At 45.3% G+C, this 16,493-nt stretch overlaps 1 protein-coding gene across 1 annotated transcript in view; it reads left to right on the forward strand.

The window, feature by feature from the left end:
* Positions 1–8,030: 8,030 nt before the first annotated feature.
* Slc44a3 (solute carrier family 44 member 3) overlaps positions 8,031–16,493 on the forward strand; it is a 36,158-nt gene continuing 27,695 nt past the window's right edge. Inside the window, 2 exon segments of the mRNA XM_090333953.1 lie at positions 8,031–8,051; positions 13,363–13,532. Of these exon segments, the coding sequence (XP_090190079.1) occupies positions 8,031–8,051; positions 13,363–13,532 (191 nt within the window).

Genomic DNA, 16,493 nt, shown 5'->3' on the forward strand with positions numbered 1-16,493 from the left:
AAAAGCACAAGACAGCAGAAAAATGAGAAGTATGTCACTCCAACTTAGACTACTAAAATGTCTAGTTTGATGGCTTCAGGTCAAAAACAAATAACATTAAACCAAGAAAGTAATAACCAAGGGATAACACTGATCAAGATTCATTGTATTTATATACTAATTTGACGAATGGCAACTCCTTTGTACAACTGTAAGTATATAATTGTACAACTGCAATTCTAAAAACAATATTTTAAGACAAGAAAACAATAAATATCTAAGTGGATTTTTGCTTCCTTCTTCAAAGACAAAGATTTTCCAAATAAAATTTTTTTACCATTAAGTGATGAACTCTGCTATGGGATTCTATTTCCCTCTTTTTTGAAATGTCTGTGATTGGCACAAGGAATCTCTCTCTCTCTCTCTCTCTCGCTCGCTCTCTCTCTCTCTCTCTCTCTCTCTCTCTCTCTCTCTCATATTCTGCTTTCTCTCACTTTATCTGTGTAAGCCCGTGAATAGCAGACATCTATGTGAACTGATTTAATTATAATCATACAGGTCCAACAGTGCTGTGTCCTGTATCATCCTGTGTGTGATTGCATTTCTCATCAACTGATGTCAAAATTCCACTCAGAGAAAACAGTTCAAATTGAACTGGCCTCTGTTTTTATTCACAAGGTACAAACAGTGCCCTTACATGGCATTGTGTGTGGGTGGGGAGACATATTTTCTTTAATAAGAAAAATGGGGAAATACAGAACTTCATGGAAAAAGTTTAAAACCATTAAAGTCACCCATTGTTTCTCTATTCAAAGTCCCTTATTAATGTGTTAGTAACTTTCCTGTCAGACGGCATCTTCCTCGAGTTATCTCAGTTGGCTGAAGTCATCCTAGGATTGCAGCTGGACAATAACTTTCCACGTGGTTTTATATCAAAAGCAGATATTATGCTATGTATCAAATAATTCTCAAAACTACTTTAGTGACTGAAGGAAGTTTTATTGCGTGAATAACCATTTCTCTTTAGCAAAACACTCAGATTATGTTCAAGTTTTAGCTATTTCAAAGAGAAACCTTAATTCCATTAGAGTTGATATCATACATTCATATAAAGTCCTCAATTTGTATTACAGTTTGGCACGGGTGACTCAGGCCTCATCCTAACTACTTAGAAGCCTGACATCTGAGGATCTCAGTTCAAAGCCAGCCCAGGGAAGGAAAGTCCTTGAGACTCACATCTCCAGTAAACCATCAGAAGGACATGTGGGAAACTTACGATCCTAATAACAACAATAATAATAATAATAATAATCTGGGTTTGGAGGTCATGCATGATGGCTCATAATGTAATCCCAGCTATGCAAGCAGTTTAAGAAAATCACTGTTGAAGGCTAGCTCAAAGCAAAAACTTGGACTTTATCTGGAAACTATGTACAGCATAAAGAAGCTGAGGTGTGCTTCAAGTGGTGGAGCTCATGCCTAGCAAGTATGAGACCCTAAGTTCAAACACCACTATTGGTGGTGGGGACAGGGAGAGAAGGAGATAGGGTCCCCAAATGATTATAAGTTTGTGCATCTTTCTTTATGAATTGGCCAGTTCCTCTCTCTGCCCATTTTCTGTTGTTTTCTCCTAGAAATTTTATGACCATACCTTCAACGACTGGAAGATTTTTAGAAACTGTTTTCAGTAATTATGACCATCTCTGACTTTGAATTTAGGTAAAAGTGTATCAACTTCTGTTCTGTAGCTGTAGGTTATCCAATCATTCTTAGTTATCACCTGGTTACGCAGTCTTCGAGAAACGTGAGAACCTGAAAGTTGCTACGGCGTTTTCCTGTGATAGAATGTCTGATTAACTCTGCTCATTGGGAAGCCCGCGGGGGGGGGGGGGGGGGGGAGGAGCACGGTGTGAGCCGGTGTACTTTTTTTTTTTGCCAGTCCTGGGCTTGAGCTCAGGGCCTGAGCACTGTCCTTGGACTTTTTCAAGGTTAGAACTCTGCCACTTGAGCCTCAGCACCACTTCTGGCTTATATATATATGGTACCAAGGAATTGAACCTGCGTCTTCGTGCAGGCTAGGCAAGCACTTTAACCACTAGGCCACACTCCCGGCCCCTCTTTTTTATTTGTAGTTACTGTTAACCCGCGGTTCATTCGGCCGATTGCTCATTGATGTGTGTCGTTTCCGCGCAGCTCTGTTCCCGTGCTGACTCTGACTCGCTTGCTGCGCCTTGCACACATTCTCTCTCCCTACGATGCGGGCGGGGGTCCGGCGCATGCGCTCTGCGGGCTCCTGCGGGCGTAGGAGGCTCGCGCCGCGTGAATTCTGCAGGAAGTCAGAGGCCTTCCCTCGGCCGGCCCGGCGCCCCCCGCCCCCCTTCCCGCCCCCCCCCCCCCCCCGCTCTCCTCCGTGTCCCGCGTGTCCTCGGGAGGGACATCCACGCACAACGCAAAAAAGGCCTTCATTCGGGGTGGATGAGAAGTCCGGGCCCCGTGTTTGTTTCGTTAAACCATCCGCGGATGCTTGGCCGGCGCCTCCCGTGCGGTGCTCCGAGGCGCCGCGAGCCTCCGCGGACCGCCCGTCCCCGATTCACAGCCACCCGGCTCCCTCTGCAGGCTGAACGCGGAGCACCGGAGTCAGGGGAGCCGCAAACTCCCAGAGCGGGGCTGGGATTGGGCGAGGGGAGTCAGGTGATCGCGGCTCTGGGCGGGACCACGGGGGGCGTGGCTAGTGCCGGCCCACCTCGCCGAGGGCCTAGGGAGCGCCAGCCAGTGCCAGGCACGGGTTACGGGCTGGGGGTCCCCCTCCCTCCCGGAGCTGCTTGATCCTGTCTGAGGGGCGGGCACCAGTCTTCCCCGGTGCCTCTTGGGTTTGGGGAAGAAAAGATGTTTTCGAGATGGAACCATCAAGTCTGCAGGGAGCAGCGTCCCTCCTGGTGACCCCTGGCTCCGGGCCTGCAAGGCATAGGCCACACGCAGCCAGCCAGCAGTGGCCAGCAAAGGCTCAAGCGCTGGAGCTGGCTCAAAACCCCAAGAAAATAAGCAGATGAGCATGTTACATAACATGTGCAGGTGCGTGGGACCCACGCAGACGTGGGAGACTTGATTCTAGGCTTCTTGTGCACTCCCAGCAGAGGCAAATGGTTTTGTGGTGCTTATACTTAGTAGGCATAATGATATACATAAGATCTTCGTGAGATTTTTTTAAAAAATGTTCTGTCGTATGCTTTTTGAGAGATTGAGATGAAGAGGCGTTTAGTTGTCTTGATTAACAAAAAGGGGGAAATTGTCATGGCTAGACATGGTTCCTTAAAAAACAAACAGACAAAACTCAATGAGAAATGAAAGGAAGAGGAGAGAAGGAGGGAGACAGGAGGGGAAGAAGGAGGGAAGGAAGAAAGGAGGGAGAAGAGAGAAGAAAGGGGAGAAAGGAAGGGAAAGGGAAGAGGAAAGGAAAAGGAAGGGGAAGGGGAAAAAAGGGGGAGGGGAAGGGAAGTGGAGGGGGAAGGAGAGAGCAAGAGAAGAGGAAAAAGAAGTGGGGGGAAGAAAGCTGTGGGACAAACTAGGAGGAATGTAGCTGAAGCAGCAATAAGAAGACCTTGGGCAGCTCAGAACAGCAGGGGGAGCCGGGTGCTGTGGCTCATGCCTGTAATCCTAGCTACTCAGGAGGCTGAGATCTGAGGATCAAAGTTCAAAGCCAGATGGAGCAGGAAAATCTATGAGACTCTTATCTCCAATTAACAACCCAAAAGGCAAAAGTGGAGCTGCGACTCAAGTGAAAGAGCATCAGCCTTGACTTAGAAAGCAAAGCAAAGCCAGGCGCAGTGGCTCACTCCTGTAATCCTAGCTACTCAGGAGGCTGAGGTCTGAGGATCTTGGTTCAAAGCCAGCCAGGGCACAAAAGGACCTGAGACTCTTATCTCCAATTAACTTCTAGAAAACGGCAAGTGGGGCCTGGCTCAACGGTATGGTGGTAGCCTTAAGCTGAAGAGCTCAGGGGCAGTGCCCAGGCCAAGTTCAAACCCCATGACTCACCAAACAAAAACAGCAGGGGGGACTTGATGAGGACAGGTAGAGACCATGGTAGAGGGACCTGGGGTCCCACGGCAATTGGGGGGGCCACACAAACAGACCTGCCACCAAACACTGCTCACAAGAATCCTCCAAGCATCACCTAGCAATCACTCCACCAACTAAACCCCACTGCACATCGTTCACACGGCAGGGTCCCTGCACCCTCTGCTTCAAGATGGCACTCCGCTCTAGTCATCTTTGAAGTCTGATGCTGTCCAAATCATTCCCCTCAGAAGACCAGGGTCTGGATCTCCTCCTGCTCTGGCAGCTGTGGGAAATTCAAGGACAGCAGCTGGGCTACACTGGCAGGTGGCACCCAAAAGAACAACTGACCTCTGTCCATGCCAGCAGCCCCCATCCTCGCACGACATCCAGATGTGCGCTTGGTGCCACAGACCCCTGGCCAGGCCCCCTCCTTCCCTGTCAAATTCAGGGAGCCTCTTTGGTATCATTAATTGGAGCTTTTGTTTTTTTAACTTTGTGGGGGGGGAGGGGGCTTGGGGCTTGAAATTGGCCTGGGCGCTGTCCCTGAGCTCTTCAGCTCAAGGTTACCACCTTACCTTGAGCCAAGCCCCACTTCCCATTTTCTAGAGGTTAATTAGAGATAAGAGTCTCAGTCTTTTTGTGCCTAGGCTGGCTTTGAACCTTGATCCTCAGACCTCAGCCTGCTGAGTAGCTAGGATTACAGCTGTGAGCCACCGCACCCGACTAAGTATTCTTTAATATTAGCTTAAAGTTACTGAACTTGTCTGGGGCCAAGTTAAAAGTTATTGGATAGGAATATAATGACAATTTTCTAAATTGGCCATTGAAACTAAGGAAATGCCAGGCGGACACTGGTGACTCACATTTGCAATCATAGCTACTCTGGAGACTTAGATTTCTAGATCAAGGTTCAAAGCCATCCTGAACAAAAAAGTCTGTGAGACATCTATCTCCAATAAACTACCTACCCCCCCCCCCACACACACACCATGAAAAAATGGCTGGAAATGGAGATGTGGCTCAAGTGGTAGAGCGCTAGCTTTGACAAAAAGTAAAAATAATAATAATAACAATAATTAGCTAAGTTATAGCATCCAGTCCCTGTGTTTAAGCCCCAGGACTGGGGGGGGGGGAAATTAAGTAAGCAAGCAAGCAAGTAATACATAAGGAAATGCTGGGGGCTGCTTAGAAAGCTGAAATCTTAGGATCAAGGTTCAAAGCCAGTCAAAGCAAGAAAATCTGTGATGTTCTTTTCTCCAATTAAATAACCACCTAAAAACCCAAAGTGGAGCTGTGGCTCAAAGTGGTAGAACACTAGCCTTGAGCAAAAAAGCTCAGGGGACAGTGCCTAAGCCCCAGGACCAGCACAAAAAACAATGAAGGAAACTGGAGCTCATAGAGGATACATTCATTTGCCGAGATCATGCAGCTGGCATGTGTTTAAGATTGTTTTCAACCTCGGTCACAGGACCTCAAACCTTCAGTGATACTCAGACAACTGGAGCATTACTTGAAATTGGCCAGTAAATAATTGTGTTGAATATCTTTTATGCTTTAAGTAGGAAATCAATAATTTCTAGGGTCTTCAATGTCCTCCATACTAAGACAAGTGCAAGATTAAAAGCTATTGTATGTATAGCATCTGTATGCATATGTCGAGTATAAAACGTCTCACAATTTTGGGGAAAGAGAGGAGAGAGAAAGAGAAGGAAGGAATAAGGGAAAGAGGGAGGGAGAGACAGAAAATAAAAAGGAAGAGATAGAAAATAAAAAGAAAGAAAGGAAAGAGGAAAAAAAATTAGAAGCAGTGGGATAAAGGCATACAGTGACATGACAGCTCAAACCCTGGCTGGCACTGCCATCTGCTGTTCAGAAAGGATAACTATATTAGCTGTTAAGGTCAGGATATATCTTCATCAGGCTAGCTGCCAGGCTAGCCACCTACACTTCACACAGCTGACTAGCTATGGTGCTGGCCTGAGGGGAAAGGCAGTCCACCTGCCAGGCTTGCCACCTGGGCCACCAGGGCCTTGGCGCTGGTCTAAGGCGGGGACAGCAGACCGGCTGCCAGGCTACCCACCTAGGCTTCACCCAGAGCCTTGGCCCTGACCTGAAGTGGGTATGGCAGACCAGATACAAGGCAAGCCACCTAGGCTTTGCTCAGTGATCAGCCTTGGTGCTATCCTATTGGGGGACCTCAGGCCAGCTGCCATGCTACCACCTGGACTTCTCCCAGGGCAGGGATGCTGGCCTGAGAGGGAGAAAGCAGGCCAGCTGCCTGTCCAGCCACCAGGGCTTCACTCAATGGCTAGCCTTGGCTCTGACTTGAAGGAGGGATAGCAGGCCAGCTGCCAGGCTAGCCACCTGGGCTTAGCTCAGGCCTTGGTGCTGGCCTGGGGCGGGGGGGACAGCAGGCCAGGTGCCAGGCTAGCCAGCTGTTAGGCTAGCCATCTGGGCTTCGTCCAATTGCTCTCCTTGGTGCTGGCCTGAGGGGAAGGATGGCAGGCCAGCTGCCAGGACCTGGCTCTGGCCTGAGGGGAGGACAGCAGGTCAGCTGCCAGGTTAGCCACCTAGACTTCGCACAGTGGCGAGCCTAGGTGCTGGCCTAAGGGGGTGCTGCCTGGCTAGGCATCTGGACCTCGCCTGATGGCTCTCCTAGGCCCCGGCCTGAGGAGTGGACGGCCGGCCAATGATCTGGCTAACCATCTAGGAACCAAGCATGGTGGTTCTCGCCTATAATCCTAGCTACTCTGGAGGCTGAGATGTGAGGATCACAGTTCAAAGCCAGCCCAGGCACTAAAGTCCATGAGACTCTCATCTAATTAACCACCAGAAAACCGGAAGTGGTGCTGTGGCTCAAGCCATAGAGCGATAGCCTTGAGCTGAAGATCTCAGGGACAGAGTTCAAGTCCCATGATCAACCAAAACGGAAAATTTAAAAAAAAAAAAAAAAAGAAAAGAAAAAAGAAAATGAACATTTGGGGCAGGGGGGAGGGATAGATTATCAGAGATCTAGGAGAGAATTGAAGTTATTTCACAAGACTGGGAGCCAGACCCTAACCTAGAAACAGAGCAGGCGCAGATGGCACCTCTCAGCCCTGGCCTTTCAGAAGTTCAGGAGGAGATCCCAGATAGGTGTCCTTTTGGGACATCTATAATATTTAAAATAATATAAATAATATTTATAAGTAACGGTTAAAACCATGGGATTAGAGTGATGTAGAAAGAGGAGGAATCCACGGGCAGTCTAAAGCATTTCAATGGTAGAATTCTCCAAAGGGCTCAGCAGTATTGCACAAAGCCCTGAGGTCAGTCCTCAGCATGGACAAAACAAAACCAAAAATGCCATGGGTGTGAGGAGAGAACAGCAAGGGTGAAAGGAGAAATCAGTAGTGAGGAGGGGGAGGAGAGAGGTGTCCTGGAATCCAGAAGAAAGGTTTTCAGTTCAAATTCCAATGGTGATGCACTGAATTTAGCAACCTGGACGACACAAAATGATTTCAGAGAAGAAGGAAAAGGTATGGAGATGGCAGTAATTAGGAGAAGGTAAGAGGAAAAAAATTAGAACTAGCACGCATAAACAATCTTGAAGAATTTAGCTGTAAATATGGAAGAGGAATGAGGAAGAAACAGGAGGAGAGTCTAAAGCAGATTTTCTTTGTATATTGAAATAGTTAAGAACTTAAAAAATAAGTACCTTCCGGGAGCTGGGTGCTGATCATCACATTGATTCTAGCTGCTCAGGAGGCTGAGATCTGAGGATTGCAGTTTGAAGACAGCCACAACAGGACAGTCTGTGAGACTCTTATCTTCAATTAAGTCACAGAAAAAGCTTGAAGTGGTGCTGTGGCTTCAGTGATAGAGTGCTAGCCTTGAGCAAAAAAAACGTAGGGACAGTGCCCAGGCCCAGGGTTCAAGGCTCAGAACAGGGAAAAGAAAAAAAAAAACTTTCTGGTATATTGATTTATTCTCCTTTGAATATATGTCCAAAGATGGTAAAACATGGTCAGAAGGTAAGTCTATTTAGCTTTTTGAAGAACTTCTGGCCGGGAGTTTGGCCTAGTGGTAGAGTGCTTGCCTCGCATACACGAAGACCCGGGTTCAACTCCTTGTTACATAGAAAAACCCGGAAATGGTGCTGAGGCTCAAGCGGTAGAGCTCTAGCCTTGAGAAAGTCCAAGGACAGGGCTCAGGCCCTGAGCTCAAGCCCAGGACTGGCTATATATATATATATATATATATATATATATATATATATATATATGTATATGAAATTTTGTACTGACTTCCAAAGAAGTTTCACTAGTTTATATTTCCACTAACATTCCCTTTTCTTTAGCATTTGTTGTGGTTTATTTTGGTGAGTGCATTATAACTGGGATTAGATGGAATCTTAGTGTGATCTTGGTATGCACTTCCTTTATGGCTGAAATGTTGAGTATTTCTTCATGAAAATTAGTAGCCATTTGTATTTCTACTTCAGTTTGTTTGCCCATTTATGAATTTGATTGTTATTTAGCTGTTTAGCCGTATGTACACATTCTGGAGCTAGAACTCAGGACCTGGCTACTTTACCTGACCGTTTTGTTCAAGGCTAGCACTCTAACCACTTAAGCCACAGCTCCACTTCTGCCGTTCTGGAGATAATTGGAGCAAAGACTCTCACAGGCTTTCCTGCATGGACTAGTTTTGAATCATGAGCCTCTTATCCCAGCTTCCTGAATAGCTAGAATTACAGGCATGAGCTACCAGCATGCAGCTACGTTTAACTCTTGAGTTATTTGTATATTCTGAATATTAATAGGGAATCTGTTCTTAAGAAGAAGAGGAAGAGAGCTGTTGAAGAGCAAATTAAGTGTGGGAGAGAGGGTGGAACCTAGGCTAGGTGGGGGAGGGGTTGGCTTCGGGATCACAGTGTATGGTAAAGAGAAGGTCAGCAGGGTATAGACACATCGATAGCAGACAGAGGTGGGGAGGTGTGGAGTGCACACTTGCAGAGCTTTTCTGATCACCACACTTTTCCTGGAGTAATAGGAGGTCATGCGCTGCGAGGGAGGGATGGGATGAATCCATGGTTGGAGGAAAAGGTTAGATGAGGAGACCAATATGGCACCAGGAGAGTTCCTGGAGCCACTCAGATGATCTTTGTTCTTGGGTTTCTTGCCTCCTCCACTTTTCCTCTTAGTAGCTCATGGCCGGTGTAGTCCAGCATGCAGTAGATGTTACCTAAGCATTTAAATGAGGTTTAGCATTGGAATCTTATCTACATCTAGCTCATTTAGAGCTAGCGCGCTCTAAATGAGCGCTTGCGGTTGTAAGCACTAGTTATTAAAGTTGCTCATAGTGGCCTTGTGGGTGGCACTTAGAGCCACAATGGGATGGCATCACCAAGCCTGTGAGAAGTAGGTACTGCTTCCCTTAGGTGACAAGTGAGAAGGTAGATTGTAGGTGTCACAGCTTGTCTGGTCAGCCGTTCGGGGACAGTGGAGGGATGGAAGTGAGTCTCAGCCTAGTATAACTCTCAAGGCCAAGCCTAACTCTCATCCTGGCTCCATTGTCCTCATCTGTTTTCTTTACCTTTGCCATGGGAACTAGGGCTCAGATTTTCTGACACATGTTCCAGAACTGAGCCTGAAATCAAATCTTCTTCCAAAGTCAGTGCCCTTTCCACCCCCATTCCTTAAGTTCCATTGTATCTCAGGATCTGTCCACAGTCCAATGCCCAACAATACCAGCTACCCATTGACATGGCTGTCTTACAGCCTCACCCAGTGGATTATTGGAAGCTTGCCTGTACTAACCCAACCATCCAGGAGAGGGCAGTCATGTGTAAATGAGCCTGCCCCACCCTTACAGACGGTGAAAGGACCAGACACCAGCTGTGTCCCTTCTGTTCCCAAGCTTTTACCCTGAAGCCACAGGCGCCTGATTCCTCAAGAATGTTTGCTTAAAGCAGTGGTTCTCAAGCGGGGATTTCCTCCCAGGTGGCATTTGGTGACATATGGAGATGTTTTGGGGTTTTATAACTGGTGTGTAGAGGCGAGAAATACCTCTAAACATCCTAACATGCTTAAGATAGGCACCACACCCAACAAAGAAGTATCTGGCCTACAATGTCAGTTGGTACAATGAGAAATAAAGTAATCCTATCCTAAATAAAAATCTATAAACAGCCTGGTAAAGCTGATAAAAGATGGCTTCAATAAATATGCCCAAAGCCAATTCCTGTCAAAAATAACTTATGTATGTTGGATGCTGATGGCTCATGGCTCATGCCTGGAATCCTAACTACTCAGGAGGCTGAGATCTGAGGTTTGTGGTTTAAAGACAAGCCCAGGCAGGGAAAGTGAGACTTTATCTCCAATTAGCCAGCAAAAAGCTAGAAGTGGAGGTATGGCTCAAATGGTAGAGACCTATCCTTGAACAAAAAAAATCTAAGAGGCTTAGGGCCTGAGTTTAAGTCCCATACCAGTGTACACACACACACACACACACACACACACACGCACGCACGCACGCACGCACGCACGCACACAAACATATGGGCTGTGCTTCTTTAGAAAATACCAAAAGATTTTAAGGTCTTAGTGATTTTGTTGGTTTGTTGTTGTTGTTCCTTTTGTTATTATTGTTGTTGTCTTGATCCTATGATCTCAGAGCCTCTGGAGTAGCTAGAATTACAAAGCTCTAAGGGGATCTTGACATCATTCAGCTGCTCCATTTGCTGAACTCTTGCCAGTGTATGTGCAAATTCATGTCTTTCATCATACACATCTGCCACCAGAACCGGCTGTTCCCTCTTAACATCCAAAGCTTTCCTCTTGACGTTTGGTCTATCTCAGGAAATGATAGACGTGGTCTTGCAAAATTGTCATTCATTGCTGGGACTTATTGGCCTTGTTAGGGGACCCTGAGACTTAAGTGGTTGAGTGACTAGTTCTCCAAGCCCACTGGCCTTCCTAAACTTGCATTCTAGTTATCAGTCCTGCACCTTTGATTTGGGAATACTCACCTGAAACACATCCACATTGGAAAAGCATAGGCATTTATCTCACCTCACTTGAAGCAGCTTGCCTTTCAAGCTGAAATGAGCTCAGTGTTCAACAGAATATTGACTTGTGTCTGTCAATCAAGCTGCTCCACCCTTTGGGTCTTACAATGTGACTCTTGTTTAACAGGACACAGAATGGAGGAGTGAGGAGCAGTTTAATTCTACAGCATGATCATTTCTTCCCCCTTCTTTTGTGCACAGGCACGTGAATTCTGAACCTAAAGTCAATTTCTAGCAATGACAAGAAAGGTGAAATCATTTTAAAATAATATTCAAGCCATAGATTGCACCAAAGTTCAAAGTGCCAATTTTCTTCTTCACTGTAGTTTATTTGAAATGCAAAATAGAAGGTTATCTACAAATCAGAGGCATACAAAGCAGGGATTTAGATTCACCCCTATGTCCAGGGAAAATTCAAGGGCTTCTTTAGCTTGAATGTTTGAATATTATTATTCTCCCCTGCCCCCCACCCCCACTGGCCCCTCTTTAATGCAGTATTATGCTCCTGAAATTTAGAAATAATAGGGCTAGAAGTATGGCCCAAATAATAAAGTGATAACCTCTTAACATGTGCAAAGCCCTAGGTTCAATCCCTAGTACAGAACAAAAATTCAGTGGTAATACTTATTATTATAATTGCTATTACCCATCATCTCCCATAAAGGGAGATTCCTGTCAATCATCCCTAAACTAAGTACTGTCCTAGTAGTGCGTGAGTGTGTGTGTGTGTGTGTGTGTGTGTGTGTGTGTGTGTGTGTGTGTGTGTGTATTGCCAATACTAGGGCTTAAACCCAAGGCCTGGCTGCTGTCCCTTAGCGTTTTCACTCAAGGCTGGCACTTTATCATTTGAGCCACACTTTCACTTCTAGTTTTTTGCTGATTGGTTGGAAGTAAAAATCTCATGGACTTGGACAGGTGCCATTGGCTCATGCCTATAATCTCATCTACTCAAGAGGCTGAGATCTGAGGATTTCGGTTCAAAGCCAGCCTGGGTGCAAAAATCTGTGAGACTCTTATCTCCAATTAACCACCAGAAAACTGAAGTGGTGCTGTGGCTCAAGTAGTGGAGCTGAAGAGCTCAGGGACAATGCCCAGGCCCAGAGTTCAAGCCCCCTGACTGACAAAAGAAGTAGAAGAAGAAGGAGAAGGAGGAGGAGGAGAAGGAGGAGGGGGAGGAGTCTGATGGACTTTCCTGTTCTATCTGGTTTTGAGCATCAATTCTCAGCTCTCAAATTCCTGAGTAGCTAGAATTACAAACATGAGCTACCAGCACGTGAATTTATCCTGGTGATCTTACTTCATGGTCAGACTACTAGCAGGAATATCAGTGATTCTAAAAATCCAAATAACACATCTCAGATTCACAGGAAAGACTAAAGCTAAGGTTGGAAGGAAGATATTTGAAATTTTAAATATACTAGAAGAGTGTGCTCTTGGAATGACATCTAAACTGAATTCCTTTGAGAAAACTGAAATCCTTTCCTGATTTACAAATTCTAAATTTAGGGTGAATAAAAGTCTAAATGGCTTTATGTATTTTCCTCCATGAGATATGTCTGCATTGCATCACAAAGCCTGTTTCAGAGAAACAGCGAGGATGTAAGTCCAAGGTGTCCTTCCACGAACTATGAGCAGTGAGACTTGAATTACTTGGCTCTTCCCAAACTCAAGTTTCACATCTTCAAAGTAGAGTAAATTCAGAGTGTTATGTTATTCTGACTTTTGATCTCTATGACGAAATACTTAACATAAACAATGTAAGTGCTAGGGGATTCCGCCTTTAATCTGTTGGCTCTGTTGATTCCAAGGCTGTCAGGGAAAGGCAGAAAACAACATGGCAGTGGGAGCTTCTGGCTGAGACGGTTACCTCATGGCAGACAGGAAGCAGAGAGAAGGGACTTGAGGTCTGGGACTATTACACCTTGACACTGGTCCCCACCTGGTGGTACCATTTGGGGAGGTGGAGTTTAACTTGGCACAAATGGTTCAACACACAAGCCTGTGGGGAACATGTCAGATCCAAACCATGAGAGAGTATGTCAAGTGTCTTACAAATGGCATGTGAATTAGACACTATGATTATTATTGCTGGGCTTTTGATTTTTAACTCTGGCTATGGAGTTGTTAAATGATGTTGCGTCTTTCAAACTTGACTTGGGCACCTGTGTTTTGTGAATTGCCAATAGCTAGCCATGAAGAAATGTGTTTGATTGAATCGTCTTCCATGTTAGAAAAACATGGGTGTTAACTAAAGCATGTTTGTATTTTAAACTTCAGGTACTGCCCAGATTATTGAAGATGGCCAAGTAGAATACAAGCCTCTCCTGGGCATTCGGTATATGTGGTGGTACCATTTAATTGGCCTAGTCTGGACCAGCTTGTTCATCCTTGCCTGCCAGCAAATGACTGTAGCTGGGACAGTGGCTACTTGTTATTTCAACAGGTGGGTACCACCTTCCTTCCTGTTGTATTGTCAAAGTACTTTACATTAGGAACCTCAAAAACAGTTTGCATGGGGGGCGGGGGAGTTCACCCGACTCTTTTCAAAAGACTGACAGGAGTCAAAGACTAACCTAAAAATGAAACTACATGCTCATTTGGAGGTGGGAAGAAATGTTATACCAGAAATCTGTTACATTTCCAAGCCGTTTGGCCTTAAGTCAGATACGGTAGAAAGAAGCCAAATAGCAAAGTGATCATATTGCTTAGAACTGAAAGGATGCGTTCAATTCCATAAATATCCATTCTTATTTACTTCAGATGTTTTTAATTATATGTTTATTTTGAATATACTTTAAGAAGTTCTGTGACTCGTGGGTTCTTTTTTTTTCTGTAAAGTCAGGAGAATGTTTACTTCCAAAATAATTTTAAACCCTAAAGGACTTGTGTATAACTGTAATTTGTGTCTGGAGAATTAACTACTAGCAAATTAATGCTTCTATGTTTATATCCCATTACCTCATAAAAAAAAATAATTGAACATACACACACACACACACACACACACACACACACACGTGTGTGTAACTTTCCATCAGACAGTGAGACTGCAGCCAGAGAGCAGACCCAGGACAATGACAGGGTTGAACACTAAACAGGAAGTTTAGTCTCAGAAGGGCTGATCTTCCTCTAATCTCTCAGACTAAAGGAGTAGATAAATAGGAGTTTCCATGGGGAAAGAAAGTCAATCAGGGATGATTTATGCCATTTTACAGTTGCTCCTGACAATAGAGAACATTGTGGTTTTTAATGTAGTGGTGAGATTTCAGGACCTCATCATTAGAGGCTCTCTAGGACCCACAAAGGGGCTGTTGCCCTAGGCATTAGGATCTTCCCAGGGGCTGGGTGGGGGGGGGGGAATTACGGGCATTGCTCCAGAGTGGGGAACAAAGATTAATCTAGCTGAATTGGCCAGCAGGTGACACTTGTCCAACGGAGAGAGAGAGGGAGAGAGAGAGCGAGAGAGAGAGAGAGAGAGAGAGAGAGAATGTGTGTTATCTTAGAGCAGCAAAAGCAAAGCCTTTTCAGCAAGGCTTTGATGTGGCATTCCAGAGACGTCTGTGCATTATCTGCTTATCCCTGAAAGAATGAAAAAGGAATGAGTACAGAACAGAATGAGCCAGGAAGAGAGAAGCATGGAGAGAAATGAGAGATAATAGATAAATGGTGAGAGCTAAGGGCAGGACGGTTAGGGTGGCTGGCCATTCAAGAAAAATCTGGAAAGGTCTGGCAGTGTGTTTTGGCAGAATGAGATACAAATGAGATGCACACTGACCATTGCCACAAAAGACCCAGAGAAGCTCACAAAGAAAAGAAGCAGTTGGGACCTGGGCTCTTCAGTGACCAGACTCAAGGGGCACTGGACATGGAAGAACCACAAAGCTGATGCTGAGAGCAAGGCTTTGTACCAAGCTAAGCAGAATGATACAAGAGGAAGGACTCCCCCCTGCCCTGAGCAATGCACATGCACATACACACACACACACACACACACGCACACACACACACACACACACACACACACACACACACACACACACACGGCACATTCCACAGCTCAGCTCCTAGATGTTGGCAGCCAGGTGAAAGGTTAAAAGATTCTTCTAAAAAAAAAAAAAAGATTCTTCTCTGAGGCCTGGGAGTTTGGCCTAGTGGTAGAGTGCTTGCCTAGCATGCACAAAGACCTAGGTTTGATTCTTCAGTACCACATACATAGACAAGGCTGGAAATGGTGCTGTGGCTCAAGTGGTAGAGCTCTAGCCTTGAGAAAGCACAACGACAGTGCTCAGGCCCTGAGCTCAAGCCCCAGGACTGGCAAAAAAAAAACAAAATGATTCCACCCTGAGCCAGGTGCAGGTGGCTCACTCCTGTAATCCTAGCTACTCAGGAAGCTGAGAACTGAGGATCGCAGTTCAAAGCCAGCCTGGTCAGAAAAGCCCCAGTGAGCCTCTTAACTCCAATTAACCACTCAAAAACCAGAAGTGGTGCTATGGCTCAAAGTGCTAGAACATTAGCCTTGAGCAAAAAGCTTACAGGTCACACCACCAATCACCCCCACACACACACAAAAAAATATTCTCTGGAGAAAATGGCTAACACAAGTAAAGATAGACAAACAGTTCAAATGCTGCTAAGGAAATGGAATTCCTGACCCCAACCCAACAATGAAGTGCGCCTAGCAAACAACAATTACCCACCCTCAGAACCCAAGGCATTCCAAAATGTCAGCTATTGTCAAAGATCTGAAGACAATCACTAGTGATTAAAATGAACAATACAATTTAGAAAAAACTGAGACAATATAGATTGCAAGAGGAAACTACAAAAGCATATGTCCATGTATGCACACACACACACACACACACACACACACACACTCATTTTATCAGAAAGAACAAAGAAATTTTATAACCATAGACTAAGATCTTCCCCCAAAATGGAATTGTAAGTGAATAAGAAAGAGCCTTCTATAATTAAAAAAATTATAAAAACAGGACTTTTCTATGGAATAGTTAGAATATAAAGTTGAAGGATTCTTCTAGAAAGCAGAACAAAAAGACACAGAGTTGGGCACTGGGGACTCACACCTGTAAGAAGGCTGAGACCTGGAGAATCTCAGTTCAAAGCCAGCCAAGGCAGAAAAGCTTGTGAGATTCCATCTCCAATTAACCCGCAAAAATGGCTCAAGTGGTAGAGTATCAGCCAGGAGCAAAAAAGCTGAGCAAGGACACAAGGCCTTGCGTTGAAGCCTAGTATTAGCATACCAGACAGAGGGGAAGAGAGGAGAGAAGAGGAGAGGGAGAGGAAGAGGGAAAACGAGGAGAAGAAGAAGAAGAAAAAGAAGAAGAGGAAGAAGAAGAAGAAGAAGAAGAAGAAGAAGAAGAAGAAGAAGAAGAAGAAGAAG

This window comes from Megascapheus bottae, chromosome 6 (assembly GCF_031878675.1).
Source record: "Megascapheus bottae isolate mThoBot1 chromosome 6, mThoBot2.hap1, whole genome shotgun sequence".
Classification (NCBI taxonomy): domain Eukaryota; kingdom Metazoa; phylum Chordata; class Mammalia; order Rodentia; family Geomyidae; genus Megascapheus; species Megascapheus bottae.